The sequence below is a fragment of the Nerophis lumbriciformis genome, linkage group LG02 (genome assembly GCF_033978685.3).
Source record: "Nerophis lumbriciformis linkage group LG02, RoL_Nlum_v2.1, whole genome shotgun sequence".
Taxonomy (NCBI): domain Eukaryota; kingdom Metazoa; phylum Chordata; class Actinopteri; order Syngnathiformes; family Syngnathidae; genus Nerophis; species Nerophis lumbriciformis.
Genome location: NC_084549.2, coordinates 10,875,417 through 10,900,986, shown reverse-complemented (window position 1 = coordinate 10,900,986; position 25,570 = coordinate 10,875,417). Strand labels below are relative to the sequence as shown.

The window sequence follows — 25,570 nt, the reverse complement described above, 5'->3', positions numbered from 1 at the left end:
CGGCTGATTCCATGATCGTTCGCTCGTTTGGAAACAATGGCAACAGGTGCCTCGTGCTTGGCAGCGGTGCTATAAATAGCCTCGCGCATGGCATTCGGAATGGCTTGATAGGAAGTTACGGGAAGCAGTGTCGATTGTCATTGTTGTTACGCGATTTCGTGAATAAAACTTGAAAAAAAAAAAAAATTTTAATTAATGAAAAAACATATTTTTTATCACTGCAACCGTAACCCGGAATAGGTTGATGAAAACCGTACTAATTACGGGAAAACCGGAGTAGTTGGCAGGTATGTAGACTGGCCTGCCTGCAGTCCAGACCTGTCTCCCATTGAAAATGTGTGGCGCATTATGAAGCCTAAAATAGCACAACGGAGACCCCGGACTGTTGAACAACTTAAGCTGTACATCAAGCAAGAATGGGAAAGAATTCCACCTGAAAAGCTTCAAAAATTGGTCTCTTCAGTTCCCAAACGTTTACTGAGTGTTGTTAAAAGGAAAGGCCATGTAACACAGTGGTAAAAATGCCCCTGTGACAACTTTTTTGCAATGTGTTGCTGTTATTAGATTCTAAGTTAATGATTATCCATCCATCCATCCATTTTCTACCGCTTATTCCCTTCGGGGTCGCGTGGGGCGCTGGAGCCTATCTCAGCTACAATCGGGCGGAAGGCGGGGTACACCCTGGACAAGTCGCCACCTCATCGCAGGGCCAACACAGATAGACAAACAACATTCACACACTAGGGCCAATTTAGTGTTGCCAATCAACCTATCCCCAGGTGCATGTCTTTGGAGGTGGGAAGAAGCCGGAGTACCCGGAGGGAACCCACGCAGTCACGGGGAGAACATGCACACTCCACACAGAAAGATCCCGAGGCCGGGATTGAACTCACGACTACTCAGGACCTTCGTATTGTGAGGCAGACGCACTAACCCCTCTTCCACCGTGCTGCCCTGTTAATGATTATTTGCAAAAAAAAAAATTAGTTTCTTAGTTTGAACATTAAATGTCTTGTCTTTGCAGTCTATTTCATTGAATATAAGTTGAAAAGGATTTGCAAATCATTGTATTCTGTTTTTATTTACAAATTACACAACGTGCCAACTTCACTGGTTTTGGGTTTTGTACTTGGTATCGCATCGATACCCAAAATTGTAGTATCGCCAAAAAAGAATGCAATAAAAATAAGTGCTTATTACATTTAAACAGAAGTGTAGATAGAACCACGTTACAATAGACAGTAAATTACCAAGTAGATGAAAAATCATTTTCAGAACTTATATAAGTGGAAGTGAGGCAATACGTTACTGCACATGTCAGCAGCCTTTTAAACCCCTTTTGAAATGGTTCTATTATCATTTATACGCCCGCATGAGTCTGCAATATATATATATATCACCACATAGATTTCAGGCCGTGTTCGCCCATCCCTAACACTTTGCGAGCGCACATAAACGCTGAATCACCGCTAAGTGAGCCTGATGGGATCCGCAGATAAGAAATCCATCCTCATCGCAGAGGGTCAAGCATTTTTTTTCTTTCTTTTTTTTTTTTTTGGGCATCCAGCCCGGTGCCTGGGAAATAACGTTTCTATTTGACGTTGCATTGGACAGAAACCTAAAACTTGGCAACTCGGCAGCAACCCCTCGCCAAATCTGCAGTCGTGGTCAAAAGTTGACATACGCTCGTAAAGAACATAATGTCATGGCTGTCTTGAGTTTACAATCATTTCTACAACTCTTATTTTTGTTGTGATAGAGTGATTGGAGCACATACTTGTTGGTCACAAAAAAACATTCATGAAGTTTGGTTCTTTTATGAATTTATTATGGGTCTACTGAAAATGTGAGCAAATCAAAAGTATACATACAGCAATGTTAATATTTGCTTACATGTCCCTTGGCAAGTTTCACTGCAATAAGGCGCTTTTGGTAGCCATCCACAAGCTTCTGGTTGAATTTTTGACCACTCCTCTTGACAAAATTGGTGCAGTTCAGCTAAATTTGTTGGTTTTCTCACATGGACTTGTTTCTTCAGCATTGTCCACACGTTTAAGTCAGGACTTTGGGAAGGCCATTGTAAAACCTTAATTCTAGCCTGATTTAGCCATTCCTTTACCACTTTTGACGTGTGTTTGGGGTCATTGTCCTGTTGGAACACCCAACTGCGCCCAGGACCCAACCTCTGGTCTGATGATTTTAGGTTGTCCTAAAGAATTTGGAGGTAATCCTCCTTTTTCATTGTCCCATTTACTCTCTGTAAAGCACCAGTTCCATTGGCAGCAAAACAGGCCCGGAGCATAATACTACCACCACCATGCTTGATGGTAGGGATGGTGTTCCTGGGATTAAAGGCCTCAACTTTTCTCCTCCAAACATATTGCTGGGTATTGTGGCTCAATTTTTGTTTCATCTGACATCACATGGACAAAGATTATGCCTTCTGGAGGAAAGTTCTGTGATCAGATGAAAAAAAAATTGTTGGCCACAATACCCAGCAATATGTTTAGAGGAGAAAAGGTGAGGCCTTTAATCCCAGGAACACCATAACTACCATCAAGCATGGTGGTGGTAGTATTATGCTCTGGGGCCTGTTTTGCTGCCAATGGAACTAGTGCTTTACAGAGAGTAAATGAGACAATGAAAAAGGAGGATTACCACCAAATTCTTCAGGACAACCTAAAATCATCAGCCCGGAGGTTGGGTCTTGGGGGCAGTTGGGTGTTCCAACAGGACAATGACCCCAAACACATGTCAAAAGTGGTAAAGAAATGGCTAAATCAGGCTAGAATGAAGGTTTTAGAATGGCCTTCCCAAAGTCCTGACTTAAACGTGTGGACAATGCTGAAGAAACAAGTCCATGTCAGAAAACCAACAAATTTAGCTGAACTATACCAAATTTGTCAAGAGGATTTGTCAAAAATTCAACCAGAAGCTTGCCAGAAGCTTGTGGATGGCTACCAAAAGCGCTTTATTGCAGTGAAACTTGCCATGGGACATGTAACCAAATATTAACATTGCTGTATGAAAACTGTTGGAACACCCAACTGCGCCCAAGACCCAACCTCTGGTCTGATGATTTTAGGTTGTCCTAAAGAATTTGGAGGTAATCCTCCTTTTTCATTGTCCCATTTACTCTCTGTAAAGCACCAGTTCCATTGGCAGCAAAACAGGCCCGGAGCATAATACTACCACCACCATGCTTGATGGTAGGGATGGTGTTCCTGGGATTAAAGGCCTCAACTTTTCTCCTCCAAACATATTGCTGGGTATTGTGGCTCAATTTTTGTTTCATCTGACATCACATGGACAAAGATTATGCCTTCTGGAGGAAAGTTCTGTGATCAGATGAAAAAAAAATTGTTGGCCACAATACCCAGCAATATGTTTAGAGGAGAAAAGGTGAGGCCTTTAATCCCAGGAACACCATAACTACCATCAAGCATGGTGGTGGTAGTATTATGCTCTGGGGCCTGTTTTGCTGCCAATGGAACTAGTGCTTTACAGAGAGTAAATGAGACAATGAAAAAGGAGGATTACCACCAAATTCTTCAGGACAACCTAAAATCATCAGCCCGGAGGTTGGGTCTTGGGGGCAGTTGGGTGTTCCAACAGGACAATGACCCCAAACACATGTCAAAAGTGGTAAAGAAATGGCTAAATCAGGCTAGAATGAAGGTTTTAGAATGGCCTTCCCAAAGTCCTGACTTAAACGTGTGGACAATGCTGAAGAAACAAGTCCATGTCAGAAAACCAACAAATTTAGCTGAACTATACCAAATTTGTCAAGAGGATTTGTCAAAAATTCAACCAGAAGCTTGCCAGAAGCTTGTGGATGGCTACCAAAAGCGCTTTATTGCAGTGAAACTTGCCATGGGACATGTAACCAAATATTAACATTGCTGTATGAAAACTGTTGGAACACCCAACTGCGCCCAAGACCCAACCTCTGGTCTGATGATTTTAGGTTGTCCTAAAGAATTTGGATGTAATCCTCCTTTTTCATTGTCCCATTTACTCTCTGTAAAGCACCAGTTCCATTGGCAGCAAAACAGGCCCGGAGCCTAATACTACCACCACCATGCTTGACGGTAGGATTGGTGTTCCTGGGATTAAAGGCCTCACCTTTTCTCCTCCAAACATATTGCTGGGTATTGTGGCCAAACAGCTCAATTTTTGTTTCATCTGACCACAAAACTTTCCTCAAGAAGGTCTTATCTTTGTCCATGTGATGTCAGATGAAACAGAAATTTAGCTGTTTGGCCACAATACCCAGTAATTCTTCAGGACAACCTAAAATCATCAGCCCGGAGGTTGGGTCTTGGTCGTAGTTGGGTGTTCCAACAGGACAATGACCTCCAAACACACGTCAAAAGTGGTAAAAGAATGGCTAAATCAGGCTAGAATTAAGGTTTTAGAATGGCCTTCCCAAAGTCCTGATGTGTGGACAATGCTGAAGAAACAAGTCCATGTCAGAAAACTAACAAATTTAGCTTACTGCACCAATTTTGTCAAGAGGAGTGGTCAAAAATTCAAGCAGAAGCTTGTGGATGGCTACCAAAAGCACCTTATTGCAGTGAAACTTGCCAAGGGACATGTAAGCAAATATTAGAATTGCTGTATGCAATGTTCCCTCTAATGTTTCAAGTGTGTGAGCAAAGGCAAAAAGTCCCTGAGCATTCAGCGGAGCCCATGTGAGCAACATCAGACGTGCACACTGTGGCTACACCAGCAGCACACCTGTCCCAAACCTGACTAAATAACAAGTTTTATCTCCATCCATCCATCCATTATCTACCGCTTGTCCCTTTCGGGGTCGCTGGAGCCTATCTCAGCTGCATTCGGGCGGAAGGCGGGGTACACCCTGGACAAGTCCCCACCTCATCGCAGGGCCAACACAGATAGACAGACAACATTCTCTTATTATTATAATCAAATGACAGCAGTCATTTCCATGAGGTTATTTTCTAATATAAGTGTTTAGGCCCACTTACAATGACAATAACAAAAAATAATTGTTTTTCATGAACTGTGTACTTGTATTGTTTGTCTGGGTGGAGGTCCTGCTTTGGAAATAGTTTGTACCCCTTTCAGACATTGCATTTAGTTCCCATTAAAACATTCACATGTTGCACAATGAGATGTAAGCAGGGGATCATGTGTACATTCCTGCAACTTCCTGTTTGTAAAAAATATATTTTTATTAGTATTCATTTAATATACTAACAGCATTTCATGATTAATATTTATAAATTAAGATTCTTAATAAATGACACTAGAATAAGCACACATTTGATTGGTAAGTCAAAGTGTAACGCCCTGGAATGACACTTTATGTGTGGTGTTGGAGTTGTCCGACTTTTTGTGTGGCTGTAAACGCATCACTAGCTAAGTGCCATATGTGCATGTGTTGGCGCAAGTGAGAAAGAGCGAGCGGCTGCTGTTGATATAACAAAGTTGCTTTTGGTCTGGTTTGTACTGCAGAAAATGACCACTTTTGCTCGATATCATTTTTTTTACTAATGTTTTGGTGATGTGTTTATGGCCGACCATAAAGAGTTTTGCTCAGTAAAGTGATGGATGGAATTCACGTCCTCAAAGCGTCTCGACAGACGTTACAATATTTGAACAATGATGACGAAAACTGTTTTCTCTGTCGTGTCCGTGTGTCGAAAATTGTTATGCGCTCATTTTTTTATTGGATTTTGTGCGCGGCATAGATTTGCCGTGCGCAGAGGACGCTTGAGCGGTGCGCAATTGCACAGGCGCGCACCTTAGAGGGAACGTTGGCTGTATGTATACTTTTGACCCAGCAGATTTGCTCACATTTTCAGTAGACCCATAATAAATTCATAAAAGAACCAAACTTCATGAATGTTTTTTTGTGACCAACAAGTATGTGCTCCAATCACTCTATCACAAATAAATAAGAGTTGTAGAAATGATTGGAAACTCAAGACAGCCATGACATTATGTTCTTTACAAACTTTAGATCATGACTGTATATTTCTGCAGACCCACAATCTAACCAGCTCCAGCTCGGAGGCCGTGTTCATTTGTTACGTGTTGTCATCGTAAATCAGGCATGCCGGTGCTGTCCATTCTCAGGTTTTCCATCTGCCATGCCTTTCAGCCCCGGGTATTAGTGTGTTATGTGTTACCCCCCCCCCCACACACACACACACTTGTTTGTGTATTCACTTTTACAGCAGTTGTTGGGGAGCTCCGTAATTAATCAAGATCTTGATTCCTTGGCTTGGAGTCTGGAGTGATTTCACGCACATCTGCTGAAGGAGCGGTGACATTGTTAGCTTATTTATTAGGGGAGTCAGTATTAATGCTGACTGTATGTCAGCCAATAAAGCGAGGTGAGCATTTGCTGCGCCCAGATTTACAAACCCCGTTTCCATATGAGTTGGGAAATTGTGTTAGATGTAAATATAAACGGAATACAATGATTCATTTTCAACCCACATTCAGTTGAATATGCTACAAAGACAACATATTTGATGTTCAAACTGATAAACATTTTTCTTTTTGCAAATAATCATCAACTTTAGAATTTGATGCCAGCAACACGTGACAAAGAAGTTGGGAAAGGTGGCAATAAATACTGATAAAGTTGAGGAATGCTCATCAAACACTTATTTGGAACATCCCACAGGTGAACAGGCAAATTGGGAACAGGTGGGTGCCATGATTGGGTATAAAAGTAGATTCCATGAAATGTTCAGTCATTCACAAACAAGGATGGGGCGAGGGTCAACACTTTGTCAACAAATGCGTGAGAGTATTGTTGAACAGTTTAAGAAAAACCTTTCTCAACCAGCTATTGCAAGGAATTCAGGGATTTCACCATCTACGGTCCGTAATATCATCAAAGGGTTCAGAGAATCACTGCACGTAATCAGCTAAGCCCGTGACCTTCGATCCCTCAGGCTGTACTGCATCAACAAGCGACATCAGTGTGTAAAGGATATCACCACATGGGCTCAGGAACACTTCAGAAACCCACTGTCAGTAACTACAGTTGGTCGCTACATCTGTAAGTGCAAGTTAAAACTCTCCTATGCAAGGCGAAAACCGTTTATCAACAACACCCAGAAACGCCGTCGGCTTCGCTGGGCCTGAGCTCATCTAAGATGGACTGATACAAAGTAGAAAAGTGTTCTGTGGTCTGACGAGTCCACATTTCAAATTGTTTTTGGAAACTGTGGACGTCGTGTCCTCCGGACCAAAGAGGAAAAGAACCATCCGGATTGTTATAGGCGCAAAGTTGAAAAGCCAGCATCTGTGATGGTATGGGGGTGTATTAGTGCCCAAGACATGGGTAACTTACACATCTGTGAAGGCGCCATTAATGCTGAAAGGTACATACAGGTTTTGGAGCAACATATGTTGCCATCCAAGCAACGTTACCATGGACGCCCCTGCTTATTTCAGCAAGACAATGCCAAGCCACGTGTTACATCAACGTGGCTACATAGTAAAAGAGTGCGGGTACTAGACTGGCCTGCCTGTAGTCCAGACCTGTCTCCCATTGAAAATGTGTGGCGCATTATGAAGCCTAAAATACCACAACGGAGACCCCCGGACTGTTGAACAACTTAAGCTGTACATCAAGCAAGAATGGGAAAGAATTCCACCTGAGAAGCTTAAAAAATGTGTCTCCTCAGTTCCCAAACGTTTACTGAGTGTTGTTAAAAGGAAAGGCCATGTAACACAGTGGTGAACATGCCCTTTCCCAACTACTTTGGCACGTGTTGCAGCCATGAAATTCTAAGTTAATTATTATTTGCAAAAAAAAAAAAGAAAGTTTATGAGTTTGAACATGAAATATGTTGTCTTTGTAGTGCATTCAATTGAATATGGGTTGAAAAGGATTTGCAAATCATTGTATTCTGTTTATATTTACATCTAACACAATTTCCCAACTCATATGGAAATGTGGTTTGTAGGATTGTGGTGTCACACTTTAGGGAGGGGGGAGTTTGATCACACGCTGTTGTTGTCAGACCTAGTGGGTGACCTGAGTTTGCATCAACCTACAGGAAGTCACAAAGGAAACTGCAATAGGTTGGAGTTAATGTAGCCTGGAAGCAAAAACACAGGAGAAATGTAAAAGATTGATTCCTTTCAAATTGGTGGTGAGGTGGATTTTAACGAGGGCTCGGTGATCGTCGCCTCGCAGCAACAACAACGACCGCATTACTCATCTCATCACGAAATCTCTCAGCGGTGGTTTATTTGACTTGGCGTTGAGAAAGTTGCAAAATCCCCCCGGTGCCCCTAAACTGTTTCCAGCCCCGCGTGCACGCTCGCTCGCTCGCTCGCCCTGGAACACGCTCGCTTCTCATGCGGACTGAGTCGCATTACACAATGGCGTGTAACGTATTGTTTGCACTACGCCCGCTCTTCAGAGGACTGTTTCATGTTGGAGTGACGTCTGTGGCCATTAACGCAAGAAAGAACACTGGCAAGAAGGTTTGGGGAGCGTCATCCACACGCTAGGACAGGACTGCCAAACGGTTTCCATGGAGAAATGGAACTTTTTCTAATGCTTTAACAAAATCAATGATTTAAACTCATCCAATACTTGGACTTTAAAGCCAGCATTCTGCTCTTGAGACTTGGACTATGTGACGTACAGCCTGTCTAATATTTCAACTAAATGTAAAATGTAATATTAAGACAATGTGACATAGAACGTGTCTAATATTTGGACTAAATGACGTAAAATGTGTGTAATATTTAGACTATGTGACATAAAACTTGTCTAATAGTTGGACTAAATGACAGAAAATGTTCCAAATATTTGGAGTATATGATGAAAAATGTGTCTCATATGACAAGTGTCCAGGTTGCAATAAAATTATACAAAACGTGTCTCATACTTGGTCTAAATATTTCAAAACATGTATAACACTTGGTCTAAATGTCACAAAACTTGTGTAATAGTTTAAATGTCACAAAACGTGTCTAATACTTGATCTAAATGTCACAAAACATGTCTAATACTTGGTCTAAATGTCACAAAACATGTCTAATACTTGGTCTAAATGTCACAAAACGTGTCTAATACTTGGTCTAAATGTCACAAAACATGTCTAATAGTCTAAATGTCACTAAACATGAATAATACTTGGTTTAAATGTCACAAAACATGTCTAATACTTGGTCTAAATGTCACAAAACATGTCTAATACTTGGTCTAAATGTCACAAAACGTGTCTAATACTTGGTCTAAATGTCACAAAACGTGTCTAATACTTGGTCTAAATGTCACAAAACATGTCTAATAGTCTAAATGTCACTAAACATGAATAATACTTGGTTTAAATATCACAAAACGTGTCTAATACTTGGTTTAAATGTCACAAAACGTGTCTCATACTTGGTCTAATTGTCATAAAACGTGTCTCATACTTGGTCTAAATGTCACAAAACATGTCTAATAGTCTAAATGTTACTAAACATGTCTAATACTTGGTCTAAATCTCACAAAACGTGTCTAATAGTGTAAATGTCACAAAACATGAATAATACTTGGTTTAAATGTCACAAAACGTGTCTAATACTTGGTCTAAATGTCACAAAACATGTCTAATAGTCTAAATGTCACTAAACATGAATAATACTTGGTTTAAATATCACAAAACATGTCTAATACTTGGTTTAAATGTCACAAAACATGTCTAATACTTGGTCTAAATGTCACAAAACATGTCTAATACTTGGTCTAAATCTCACAAAACGTGTCTAATAGTGTAAATGTCACAAAACATGAATAATACTTGGTTTAAATGTCACAAAACATGTCTAATACTTGGTCTAAATGTCACAAAACATGTCTAATACTTGGTCTAAATGTCACAATACATGAATAATACTTGGTTTAAATGTCACAAAACGTGTCTAATACTTGATCTAAATGTCAAAAAACACCTTATACTTGGTTTAAATGTCACAAAACATGTCTAATACTTGGTCTAAATGTCACAAAACATGTCTAATACTTGGTCTAAATGTCACAAAACGTGTCTAATACTTGGTCTAAATGTCACAAAACTTGTCTCATACTTGGTCTAAATGTCACAAAACATGTCTAATACTTGGTCTAAATGTCACAAAACATGTATAATAGTCTAAATGTCACAAAACAGGTCTAATAGTCTAAATGTCACAAAACAGGTCTAATGCTTGGTCTAAATGTCACAAAACATGTCTAATACTTGGTTTAAATGTCACAAAACATGTCTAATACTTGGTCTAAATGTCACAAAACATGTCTAATAGTCTAAATGTCACAAAATGTGTCTAATAGTCTAAATGTCACAAAACGTGTCTAATACTTGGTCTAAACGCCAGAAAATGTGTCTAACAGTCTAAATGTCACAAAACGTGTCTAATAGTTTAAATGTCACAAAACATGTCTAATACTTGGTCTAAATGTCACAAAACATGTCTAACACTTGGTCTAAAAGTCACAAAACATGTCTAATACTTGGTTTAAATGTCACAAAACATGTCTAATACTTGGTCTAAATGTCACAAAACGTGTCTAATACTTGGTCTAAATGTCACAAAACATGTCTAGTAGTCTAAATGTCACAAAACATGTCTAATACTTGGTCTAAATGTCACAAAACATGTCTAACACTTGGTCTAAAAGTCACAAAACATGTCTAATACTTGGTTTAAATGTCACAAAACATGTCTAATACTTGGTCTAAATGTCACAAAACATGTCTAATACTTGGTCTAAATGTCACAAAACGTGTCTAATACTTGGTCTAAATGTCACAAAACATGTCTAATAGTCTAAATGTCACAAAACGTGTCTAATACTTGGTCTAAACGCCAGAAAATGTGTCTAACAGTCTAAATGTCACAAAACGTGTCTAATAGTTTAAATGTCACAAAACATGTCTAATACTTGGTCTAAATGTCAAAAAACATGTCTAACACTTGGTCTAAAAGTCACAAAACATGTGTAATACTTGGTTTAAATGTCACAAAACATGTCTAATACTTGGTCTAAATGTCACAAAACGTGTCTAATACTTGGTCTAAATGTCACAAAACATGTCTAGTAGTCTAAATGTCACAAAACATGTCTAATACTTGGTCTAAATGTCACAAAACATGTCATACACTTGGTCTAAATGTCACAAAACATGTCTAATACTTGGTTTAAATGTCACAAAACATGTCTAATACTTGGTCTAAATGTCACAAAACGTGTCTAATACTTGGTCTAAATGTCACAAAACATGTCTTATTTAAAATGTGTTTAATATTTATGTGTAAAACTTGTTTATTTTATGTTGGTATAGATTACATGAACTTGTCTAATACTGGGATGTAAAACTTGTTTACTTTATATTAGTATAAAGTACATCGAAAGTGTCTAATACTTGGATGTAAAACTTATTTACGGTATACTAGCAAACATTACATAGAACTTGTCTAATACTTGGATGTAAAACTTATTTACGATATATTAGTAAACATTACATAGAACTTGTCTAATACTTGGATGTAAAACTTATTTACGATATATTAGTAAACATTACATAGAACTTGTCTAATACTTGGATGTAAAACTTATTTACAGTATATTAGTAAACATTACATAGAACTTGTCTAATACTTGGATAAATCATGTAAACTCTAACATTTGGATTAAATCATGTAAAAACTTGTCTAATACTTGGATTAAATCATGTAAAACTTGTCTAATACTTGGATTGGATCATGTAAAACTTGTCTAATACTTGGATTAAATCATGTAAAAACGTGTCTAATACATGGATTTGATCATGTAAAACTTGTCTAGTACTTGGATTTGATCATGTAAAACTTGTTTATGTTATATTAGTATAAATTACATTGAACATGTCTAATACTTGGATGTAAAACTTATTTACTTTATATTAGTATACATTACATGAACTTGTCTAATACTTGGATGTAAAACTTATTTACATTATATTAGTAAACATTACATAGAACTTGTCAAATACTTGGATAAATCATGTAAACTCTCATATTTGGATTAAATCATGTAAAACTTGTCTAATACTTGGAATTGATCATGTGAAACTTGTCTAATACTTGGATTAAATCATGTAAAACTTGTCTAATACTTGGATTAAATCATGTAAAACTTGTCTAATACTTGGATTAAATCATGTAAAACTTGTCTAATACTTGGATTAGATCATGTAAAACTTGTCTAATACTTGGATTTGATCATGTAAAACATGTTTTATACTTGGATTTGATCATGTAAAACTTGTCTAATACTTGGATTAAATCATGTAAAACGTGTCTAATACTTGGATTTGATCATGTAAAACTTGTCTAATACTTGGATTTGATCATGTAAAACTTGTTTATGTTATTTATATCAGTATAAATTACATTGAACATGTCTAATACTTGGATGTAAAATTTATTTACTTTATATTAGTATAGATTACATGAACTTGTCTAATACTTGGATGTAAAACCTTTTTACTTTATATTAATATAAACTACATCGAACCTGTTTAATACTAGGATGTAAAACTTATGTACTTTGTATTAGTATAGATTACATGAACTTGTCTAATACTTGGATGTAAAACTTGTTTACTTTATATTAGTATAGATTACATGAACTTGTCTAATACTTGGATTTAAAAATTATTTATGTTATATTAGTAAACATTACATAGAACTTGTCTAATACTTGGATAAATCATGTAAAACTTGTCTAATACTTGGATTAAATCATGTCAAATTTGTCTAATACTTGGATTAAATCATGTAAAACTTGTCTAATACTTGATTTGATCATGTAAAACTTGTCTAATACTTGGATTAAATCATGTCAAATTTGTCTAATACTTGGATTAAATCATGTCAAATTTGTCTAATACTTGGATTAAATCATGTAAAACTTGTCTAATACTTGATTTGATCATGTAAAACTTGTTTATGTTATATTAGTATAAATTACATGTCTAATGTAAAACGTATTTGCTTTATATTAGTTTCGATTACATGAATTTGTCTAATACTAGAATGTAAAACTTGTTTACTTTATATTAGTATAGATTACATGAATTTGTCTAATACTTGGATGTAAAACTTGTTTACTTTATATTAGTATAGATTACATGAACTTGTCTATGACTTGGATGTAAAACTTATTTACGTTATATTAGTAAACATTATATAGAACTTGTCTAATACTTGAATAAATCATGTAAACTCTAACATTTGGATTACATCATGTAAAACTTGTCTAATACTTGGATTAGATCATGTAAAACTTGTCTAATACTTGGAATTGATCATGTGAAACTTGTCTAATACTTGGATTAAATCATGTAAAACTTGTCTAATACTTGGATTAAATCATGTAAAACTTGTCTAATACTTGGATTAGATCATGTAAAACTTGTCTAATACTTGGATTTGATCATGTAAAACATGTTTTATACTTGGATTTGATCATGTAAAACTTGTCTAATACTTGGATTAAATCATGTAAAACTTGTCTAATACTTGGATTTGATCATGTAAAACTTGTTTATGTTATTTATATCAGTATAAATTACATTGAACATGTCTAATACTTGGATGTAAAATTTATTTACTTTATATTAGTATAGATTACATGAACTTGTCTAATACTTGGATGTAAAACCTTTTTACTTTATATTAATATAAACTACATCGAACCTGTTTAATACTAGGATGTAAAACTTATGTACTTTGTATTAGTATAGATTACATGAACTTGTCTAATACTTGGATGTAAAACGTGTTTACTTTAGCATAGATTACTTGAAAAGTATCAACTACACGTTCTAAATGACACAAAACCAAAAAAAGAGCTGAGGGGCCATTGTGGCCCCAGGGAGTGGGACTCTGGACGTCCCCTACATTCTGATGTACACAATATTAGGTTGTGCTTATTAAACGTTGCAGTTTGCAGTGTCAGGTTTGCGCCCTAAAATTACACAGAGGTTCAAAAATAGACAAATGCAAACAAGCGTTGATTTTGGTGTTTGCTTAAGCGGCTCAGTACAAAACTGCAGCAGAGTGTCCTCCTTCCATATTAGTGTAGTAATACATATTATCTGCATTTATTCACTTATTCACTCCGATGATGTGAATTATTATGTGAATTGTAATCGCACAACGTTCCCATAATAAATCCTGCTTAATGCTATATTGCATGCAACAACACCAACTATTATTATTATTACTATCAGTATTATTATTGTGTGAATGCTTTGGAGCATTCACTCATTAATAATAATGATATAGTTTTCTACACCAAAATTCATCTATTTCTTCAACTTCTTCAACTTCTTCTCCAGATTTTGGCGCGCTCTACTTTCCACATTTTTCATCCGATTCAAACCACTCCAACTTCAAACTGTTCAGCCTATTCGGGAATCGCGGGCTTTCCCTTGACAAATTCCAAAAATTCCCAGATTTCCCAGAATTCCAGGTTTTCCGGGACATTTTTCCCCATTCAAAATGAATTGCCCATTTTTCAAACTTCTGCCATTCCCATATTTTTCAACCGATTCAAACCATTCCCCCTTCAACATATTCCACTCATCCTGGACATTTGAAGTATCATATTTCCAAGTTCAAAAAATTCCAAGAATTCCCTGAATTCCCGTTTTTTTCAAACCCTTTTTTCACCCTTTTTTCTGTCGACTACTCTTCCCACATTTTTCAACCCACTTCAACCGTTCCACCGTCAAAACCTTTCTTCTAATCAGGACAAAAAACAAAGTTGTTTTTTTAACTGGAAAAATTCCCGGTTTTCCCGAAATTCCGTAATACCATTTCTCAGTTAAAACGTTACTACTTCAACATTTCTCGACCAATTAGAAAAATTCCAACACCAACCATTTCAACTCATTCACATTTTTTAGCATTTTCCAAAAAATTCCCGCTCTTCCTGAAATTCCCAAGTTTTTATGAAATTCCTATTGAAATGAATGGGACATTTTTCGTTCCACAGTTCCCACATTTTTCAACCGATTCAAACCATTCCCCCTTCAACATATTCCACTCATCCTGGACATTCGAAGTATCATATTTCCAAGTTCAAAAAATTCCAAGAATTCCCTGAATTCCCGTTTTTTTCAAACCCTTTTTTCACCCTTTTTCTGTCGACTTCTCCTTCCACATTTTTCAACCCACTTCAACCGTTCCACCGTCAAAACCTTTCTCCTAATCAGGACAAAAAACAAAGTGTTTTTTTTAACTGGAAAAATTCCCGGTTTTCCCGAATATCCGTAATACCATTTCTCAGTTAAAAACGTTACCACTTCAACATTTCTCGACCAATTAGAAAAATTCCAACACCAACCATTTCAACTCTTTCACATTTTTTTAGCATTTTCAAAAAAAATTCCCGCTCTTCCTGAAATTCCCAAGTTTTTATGAAATTCCTATTGAAATGAATGGGACATTTTTCGTTCCACAGTTCCCACATTTTTCAACCGATTCAAACCATTTCACCTTCAACATATTCCACTCATCCCGGACATTCGAAGTATCATATTTCCAAGTTCAAAAAATTCAAAGAATTCCCTGAATTCCCGTTTTTTCCAAACCCTTTTTTCACCCTTTTTTCTGTCGACGACTCTTCCCACATTTTTCAACCCACTTCAACCGTTCCACCGTCAAAACCTTGCTCCTAATCAGGACAAAAAACAAAGTTGTTTTTTTAACTGGAAAAATTCCCGGTTTTCCCGAAATTCCGTAATACCATTTCTCAGTTAAAACGTTACTACTTCAACATTTCTCGACCAATTAGAAAAATTCCAACACCAACCATTTCAACTCATTCACATTTTTTAGCATTTTCCAAAAAATTCCCGCTCTTCCTGAAATTCCCAAGTTTTTATGAAATTCCTATTGAAATGAATGGGACATTTTTCGTTCCACAGTTCCCACATTTTTCAACCGATTCAAACCATTCCCCCTTCAACATATTCCACTCATCCTGGACATTCGAAGTATCATATTTCCAAGTTCCAAAAACTCCAAGAATTCCCTGAATTCCCGTTTTTTTTCAAACCCTTTTTTCATCCTTTTTTCTGTCGACTACTCTTCCCACATTTTTCAACCCACTACAACCGTTCCACCGTCAAAACCTTTCTCCTAATCAGGACAAAAAACAAAGTTGTTTTTTTAACTGGAAGAATTCCCGGTTTTCCCGAAATTCCGTAATACCATTTCTCAGTCAAAAACGTTGCTACTTCAACATTTCTCGACCAATTAGAAAAATTCCAACACCAACCATTTCAACTCATTCACATTTTTTTAGCATTTAAAAAAAAATTCCCGCTCTTCCTGAAATTCCCAAATTTCCATGAAATTCCTATTGAAATGAATGGGACATTTTTTGTTCCACAGTTCCCACATTTTTCAACCGATTCAAACCATTCCCCCTTCAACATATTCCACTCATCCTGGACATTCGAAGCATCATATTTCCAAGTTCAAAAAAATTCCAGGAATTCCCAGAATTCCCGTTTTTTTCAAACCCTTTTTTCACTCTTTTTTCTGTCGACTACTCTTCCCACATTTTTCAACCCACTTCAACCGTTCCACCGTCAAAACCTTGCTCCTAATCAGGACAAAAAACAAAGTTGTTTTTTTAACTGGAAAAATTCCCGGTTTTCCCGAAATTCCGTAATACTATTTCGCAGTTAAAAATGTTACTACTTCAACATTTCTCGACCAATTAGAAAAATTTCAACACCAACCATTTCAACTCATTCACATTTTTTAGCATTTTCCAAAAAATTCCCGCTCTTCCTGAAATTCCCAAGTTTTTATGAAATTCCTATTGAAATGAATGGGACATTTTTCGTTCCACAGTTCCCACATTTTTCAACCGATTCAAACCATTTCACCTTCAACATATTCCACTCATCCTGGACATTCGAAGTATCATATTTCCAAGTTCAAAAAAATTCCAAGAATTCTCTGAATTCCCGTTATTTTCAAACCCTTTTTTCACCCTTTTTTCTGTCGACTACTCTTCCCACATTTTTCAACCCACTTCAACCGTTCCACCGTCAAAACTTTTCTCCTAATCAGGACAAAAAACAAAGTTGTTTTTTTAATTGGAAAAATTCCCGGTTTTCCCGAAATTCCGTAATACCATTTCTCAGTTAAAAACGTTACTACTTCAACATTTCTCGACCAATTAGAAAAATTCCAACACCAACCATTTCAACTCATTCACATTTTTTTAGCATTTTCCAAAAAATTCCCGCTCTTCCTGAAATTCCCAAGTTTTTATTAAATTCCTATTGAAATGAATGGGACATTTTTCGTTCCACAGTTCCCACATTTTTCAACCGATTCAAACCATTTCACCTTCAACATATTCCACTCATCCTGGACATTCGAAGTATCATATTTCCAAGTTCAAAAAAATTCCAGGAATTCTCAGAATTCCCGTTTTTTTTCAAACCCTTTTTTCACCCTTTTTTCTGTCGACTACTCTTCCCACATTTTTCAACCCACTTCAATCGTTCCACCGTCAAAACCTTTCTCCTAATCAGGACAAAAAACAAAGTTGTTTTTTTAACTGGAAAAATTCCCGGTTTTCCCGAAATTCCATAATACCATTTCTCAGTTAAAAACGTTACTACTTCAACATTTCTCGACCAATTAGAAAAATTCCAACACCAACCATTTCAACTCATTCACATTTTTTAGCATTTTCAAAAAAATTCCCGCTCTTCCTGAAATTCCCAAATTTCCATGAAATTCCTATTGAAATGAATGGGACATTTTTTGTTCCACAGTTCCCACATTTTTCAACCGATTCAAACCATTCCCCCTTCAACATATTCCACTCATCCTGGACATTCGAAGTATCATATTTCCAAGTTCAAAAAATTCCAAGAATTCCCTGAATTCCCGTTTTTTTCAAACCCTTTTTTCACCCTTTTTTCACCCTTTTTTCTGTCGACTACTCTTCCCACATTTTTCAACCCACTTCAACCGTTCCACTGTCAAAACCTTTCTCCTAATCAGGACAAAAAACAAAGTTGTTTTTTTAACTGGAAAAATTCCCGGTTTTCCCGAATATCCGTAATACCATTTCTCAGTTAAAAACGTTACCACTTCAACATTTCTCGACCAATTAGAAAAATTCCAACACCAACCATTTCAACTCATTCACATTTTTTAGCATTTTCAAAAAAATTCCCGCTCTTCCTGAAATTCCCAAGTTTCCATGAAATTCCTATTGAAATGAATGGGACATTTTTCGTTCCACAGTTCCCACATTTTTCAACCGATTCAAACCATTCCCCCTTCAACATATTCCACTCATCCTGGACATTCAAAGTATCATATTTCCAAGTTCAAAAAATTCCAAGAATTCCCTGAATTCCCGTTTTTTTCAAACCCTTTTTTCACCCTTTTTTCTGTCGACTACTCTTCCCACATTTTTCAACCCACTTCAATCGTTCCACCGTCAAAACCTTTCTCCTAATCAGGACAAAAAACAAAGTTGTTTTTTTAACTGGAAAAATTCCCGGTTTTCCCGAAATTCCGTAATACCATTTCTCAGTTAAAAACGTTACTACTTCAACATTTCTCGACCAATTAGAAAAATTCCAATACCAACCATTTCAACTCATTCACATTTTTTAGCATTTTCAAAAAAATTCCCGCTCTTCCTGAAATTCCCAAGTTTCCATGAAATTCCTATTGAAATGAATGGTACATTTTTCGTTCCACAGTTCCCACATTTTTCAACCGATTCAAACCATTTCACCTTCAACATATTCCACTCATCCTGGACATTCGAAGTATCATATTTCCAAGTTCAAAAAAATTCCAGGAATTCCCTGAATTCCCGTTTTTTTCAAACCCTTTTTTCTCCTTTTTTTCTGTCGACTACTCTTCCCACATTTTTCAACCCACTACAACCGTTCCACCGTCAAAACATTTCTCCTAATCGGGACAAAAAACAAAGTTGTTTTTTTAACTGGAAAAATTCCCGGTTTTCCCGAAATTCCGTAATACCATTTCTCAGTTAAAAACGTTACTACTTCAACATTTCTCGACCAATTAGAAAAATTCCAACACCAACCATTTCAACTCATTCACATTTTTTAGCATTTTCAAAAAAATTCCCGCTCTTCCTGAAATTCCCAAATTTCCATGAAATTCCTATTGAAATGAATGGGACATTTTTCGTTCCACAGTTCCCACATTTTTCAACCTATTCAAACCATTCCACCTTCAACATATTCCACTCATCCTGGACATTCGAAGCATCATATTTCCAAGTTCAAAAAAATTCCAGGAATTCCCAGAATTCCCGTTTTTTTCAAACCCTTTTTTCACCCTTTTTTCTGTCGACTACTCTTCCCACATTTTTCAACCCACTTCAACCGTTCCACCGTCAAAACCTTGCTCCTAATCAGGACAAAAAACAAAGTTGTTTTTTTAACTGAAAAAATTCCCGGTTTTCCAGAAATTCTGTAATACTATTTCGCAGTTAAAAATGTTACTACTTCAACATTTCTCGACCAATTAGAAAAATTCCAACACCAACCATTTCAACTCATTCACATTTTTTAGCATTTTCAAAAAAATTCCCGCTCTTCCTGAAATTCCCAAATTTCCATGAAATTCCTATTGAAATGAATGGGACATTTTTCGTTCCACAGTTCCCACATTTTTCAACCTATTCAAACCATTCCACCTTCAACATATTCCACTCATCCTGGACATTCGAAGCATCATATTTCCAAGTTCAAAAAAATTCCATGAATTCCCAGAATTCCCGTTTTTTTCAAACCCTTTTTTCACCCTTTTTTCTGTCGACTACTCTTCCCACATTTTTCAACCCACTTCAACCGTTCCACCGTCAAAACCTTGCTCCTAATCAGGACAAAAAACAAAGTTGTTTTTTTAACTGGAAAAATTCCCGGTTTTCCCGAAATACCATTTCTCAGTTAAAAACGTTACTACTTCAACATTTCTCGACCAATTAGAAAAATACCAACACCAACCATTTCAACTTATTCACAATTTGTAGCATTTTCAAAAAAATTCCCGCTCTTCCTGAAATTCCCAAGTTTCCATGAAATTCCTATTGAAATGAATGGGACATTTTTCGTTCCACAGTTCCCACATTTTTCAACCGATTCAAACCATTCCACCTTCAACATATTCCACTCATCCTGGACATTCAAACTAACATTTTCCCAAGTTCAAAAAAATTCCAGGAATTCCCAGTATTCACGTTTTTTCCAAACCCTTTTTTCACCCTTTTTTCTGGCGACTACTCCTCCCACATTTTTCAACCCACTTCAACCGTTCTACCGTCAAATAATTTTTCTTAATCAGGGCAATAAACAAACTTGTTTTTTGAACTTAAAAAATTCCCAATTTTCCAGAAATTTCAGGAATTCCGAAATACCAGTACTCAATTAAAAATGTTACTGCTTCAACATTTCTCGGCCGATTTGAAAAAAATCCAACATTCAGAACATTCAAATGTTTTAGCATTTTCCAAAAAGTTCCCTCTTTTACCGAAATTCCCAAATTTCCATGAAATTGTCATTGAAATGAATGGGACATTTTTCTAAGTAGCACAATTCCCACATTTTTCAACCGATTCAAACCATTCCAACATCAGAACATTCCGCTCATCCTGCACATTCAAACTACCATTTCCCCAAGTTCAAAAATATTGATGTCATGTCATTTATATATTAATAATATTATTACACATGCATGTCATCTAGTTATCATTAGTATTATTATTACACATGAATGTCATGTAGTTATTATTAATATTATTATTACACATAAACTAACCCCTCTTCCACCGTGCTGCCCATTGAACCCTTCTGATTAAAAGTTGAACCCTTCTGATTAAAAGTTTATGAAAGAGTTTTAATTACTGCTCCGGTTTGGATTTTATGAGCCCTCAAGGTCGGTCCTGTCCATCGCTGCTTGCAGCTTTAATTATTATTATTATTATTACACATGCATGTCATCTAGTTATTAATATTATTATTACACCTGAATGTCATCTTGCTATTATTATTATAATTACACATGCATGTCATCTGGTTTTTCATATTATTATTATTATCATTATTATTATTATTACACATGAATGCCACCAAGTTATTATTGATATTATTATTACACATGAATGTCATCTAGTTATTATTATTGGGATGATGCTGATTATTATTATTATTATGATTATTATTACTACACATGAATTTCATGTAGTTATGATTATTATTATTACTATTATTATGATTATTATCATTATTACACATGAATGGCATGTAGTTATGATTATGATTATGATTATTATTATTATTACACATGCATGTCATCTAGTTATTATTATTATTATTATTATTATTATTATTACACATGAATGTCATCTAGTTATTCATATTATTATTCATATTATTATTATTCATATTATTATTATTACACATGAATGTCATCTAGTTATTCATATTATTATTCATATTGTTATTTTTATTATTATTATTACACATGAATGTCATCTAGTTATTATTATCATTATTATTATTATTATTAATATTATTATTACACATGAATGTCATGTAGTTATGATTATTATTCCATCCATTTTCTACCGCTTATTCCCTTTGGGGTCGCGGGGGGCGCTGGAGCCTATCTGAGCTACAATCGGGCGGAAGGCGGGGTACACCCTGGACAAGTCGCCACCTCATCGCAGGGCCAACACAGATAGACAGACAACATTCACACTCACATTCACACACTAGGGCCAATTTAGTGTTGCCAATCAACCTATCCCCAGGTGCATGTCTTTGGAGGTGGGAGGAAGCCGGAGTACCCGGAGGGAACCCACGCAGTCACGGGGAGAACATGCAAACTCCACACAGAAAGATCCCGAGCCCAGGACTACTCAGAGTCAGGACATTTGTATTGTGAGGCAGACGCACTAACCCCTCTTCCACCGTGCTGCCCATTGAACCCTTCTGATTAAAAGTTTATGAAAGAGTTTTAATTACTGCTCCGGTTTGGATTTTATGAGCCCTCAAGGTCGGTCCTGTCCATCGCTGCTTGCAGCTTTAATTATTATTATTATTATTACACATGCATGTCATCTAGTTATTAATATTATTATTACACATGAATGTCATCTTGTTATTATTATTATAATTACACATGCTTGTCATTTGGTTTTTCATATTATTATTATTATTATTATTACACATGAATGCCACCTAGTTATTATTAATATTATTATTACACATGAATGTCATCTAGTTATTATTATTGGGGTGATGCTGATTATTATTATTATTATGATTATTATTACTACACATGAATGTCATGTAGTTATGACTGTTTTTATTACTATTATTATGATGATTATTATTATTACACATGAATGTCATCTAGTTATTATTATCATTATTATTATTATTAATATTATTATTACACATGAATGTCATCTAGTTATTATTTGTATTCATATTATTATTATTATCATTATTATGATGATTATTATTACACATGAATGTCATGTAGTTATTAATATTATTATTACACATGAATGTCATCTTGTTATTATTATTATAATTACACATGCATGTCATCTGGTTATTCATATTATTATTATTATCATTATCATTATTATTATTATTACACATGAATGCCACCAAGTTATTATTGATATTATTATTACACATGAATGTCATCTAGTTATTATTATTGGGATGATGCTGATTATTATTATGATTATTATTATTATTACTACACATGAATGTCATGTAGTTATGATTGTTTTTATTACTATTATTATGATTATTATTATTATTACACATGAACGTCATGTAGTTATGATTATGATTATGATTATTATTATTATTATTATTATTACACATGCATGTCATCTAGTTATTATTATTATTATTATTATTATTATTATTACACATGAATGTCATCTAGTTATTCATATTATTATTCATATTATTATGATTAATATTATTATTATTACACATGAATGTCATCTAGTTATTCATATTATTATTCATATTATTATTTGTATCATTATTATTACACATGAATGTCATCTAGTTATTATTATCATTATTATTAGTATTATTAATATTATTATTACAAATGAATGGCATGTAGTTATGATTATTATTATTATTATGATTATTATTATTACACATGAATGTTATCTAGTTATTATTATTGGGATTATGCTGATTATTATTATTATTATGATAATTATTACTACACATGAATTTCATGTAGTTATGATTATTATTATTACTATTATTATGATTATTATTATTATTACACATGAATGTCATGTAGTTATGATTATGATTATTATAATAATTATTATTATTATTATTATTACACGTGCATGTCATCTAGTTATTATTATTATTATTATTATTATTATTATTATTACACATGAATGTCATCTAGTTATTCATATTATTATTCATATTATTTTTATTATTATTATTATTATTACACATGAATGTCATCTAGTTATTATTATCATTATTATCATTATTATTAATATTATTATTACACATGAATGTCATGTAGTTATGATTATTATTATTATTATGATTATTATTATTACACATGAATGTCATCTAGTTATCATTATTATTCTTATTATTCTTATTATGATGATTATTATTACACATGAATGTCATGTAGTTATTATTATTATTATTATTATTCTTATTATGATGATTATTATTACACATGAATGTCATGTAGTTATGATTATTATTATTATTATTATTATTATTATGATTATTATTACACATGAATGTCATGTAGTAATGAATGTCACCTCGTTGCGTTGCAGCTGCAAGAAGTTGTTGAGATAGTTGGAGTTGAGCGAGGAGCTCAAGTCCGGACTCTTGCTGTAGTTGAGGTCCGGGTGGGAAGAGTTGGGTTCGGGTCTGAAGGCGTCAAAGGCGCTGGTCTGGTGGTGAGGGTCCTGCAGGGACAGATAGACCCAGTTGAGGAGCTGGGCGGGCTGGTACACGGAGGCACTGGTGTCGATGGCAGACATTAAGCTCATCTTCACGACGCTGATACTTTCAATCTTCTCTTCTTGTCCGAGAAGTCCACTTCTCCCTTTGTTTCCCCTCTCTGTGTGTTCCCGGTAAAAGAGCCCCCTTCACACCCGGAGCCTGGCCCCAGTGAAGCGTTAGACAAAAGTCATAGTATGGAAAAGTTCCCCCTTCCTCGCCATGGTCCGCTATCTGCCTTTATTGCACTCCGGCACGGAGAGCATATTTGAATATTCAATGAGGACAGGAAGGAAGTCGCTGAGAACGCTGGCCAATCAGCGCTCGCTTCCTCATGAATATTCATGACATGCGCTTTGGAGGCAAAACCATGCATTTTCACCTATGAAGTTAACACTGTGCATCCTGAAAAACATTAAATAGTATGTCATTGTTACTTTTCTAATAAACTTGTTTAATTTATATTAATATAGATTACTTACAACGTGTCTAATACTTGGATGTAAAAACTGTTTACTTTCTATTAGTATAGAAGAGGGATGTCCGATAATGGCTTTTTGCCGATATCTGATAATCCGATATTGTCCAACTCTTTAATTACCGATACCAATATCAACCGATACCGATATCAACCGATATATACAGTCGTGGAATTAACACATTATTATGCCTTAATTATGGGGGTTTTTTTGTTGTTGTTTTTTGTCATAAAGAAATACAATCATGTGTGCTTACGGACTGTATCCCTGCAGACTGTAAAACAGCAGCTTGGAATTTGGGACATGCTCTCCCTGAGAGAGCATGAGGAGGTTGAGGTGGGCGGGGTTGGGGGGGGGGGTGTTTGAGGTGGGGGCGTAGGGCATAGCGCATACTTGCCAACCTTGAGACCTCCGATTTCGGTAGGTGGGGGGAGGGGTGGGGGTGGGCGTGGTCGGGGTGGGACGGGGGCGTGGTTGGGGGCGTGGCTAAAAGGGGAGGAGTATATTTACAGCTAGAATTCACTGAACGTCAAGTATTTCTTATATATATATATATATATATATGTATATATATATATATATATATATATATATATATATATATATATATATATATATATACTGAACGTCAAGTATTTCTTATATATATATATATAAGAAATACTTGACGTTCAGTGAATTCTAGCTATATATGTATATATATATATATATATATATATATATTTTTTTTTATTTTTTTTTATATATATATATATATATATTTTATTATATATATATATATATATATATATATATATATATAATAAATACTTGAATTTCAGTGTTCATTTATTTACACTTATACACACACATAACACTCATCTACTCATTGTTGAGTTAAGGGTTGAATTGTCCATCCTTGTTCTATTCTCTGTCACTATTTTTCGAACCATGCTGAACACCCTCTCTGATGATGCATTGATGTGTGGCACGCACAAAAGTGCTTTCATCAAATGC

The 25,570-nt window shown here is 35.3% G+C and overlaps 1 protein-coding gene across 1 annotated transcript in view; it reads right to left on the bottom strand.

Annotated features, from left to right (window-relative positions):
* Positions 1 to 24,306, bottom strand: part of zcchc24 (zinc finger, CCHC domain containing 24) — a 135,395-nt gene extending 111,089 nt beyond the window's left edge. Inside the window, exon 1 of the mRNA XM_061937823.1 lies at positions 23,912 to 24,306. Within this exon, the coding sequence (XP_061793807.1) occupies positions 23,912 to 24,145 (234 nt within the window). The 5' untranslated portion in view covers positions 24,146 to 24,306. The remainder of the gene's footprint in view (positions 1 to 23,911) is intronic.
* Positions 24,307 to 25,570: the final 1,264 nt, after the last annotated feature.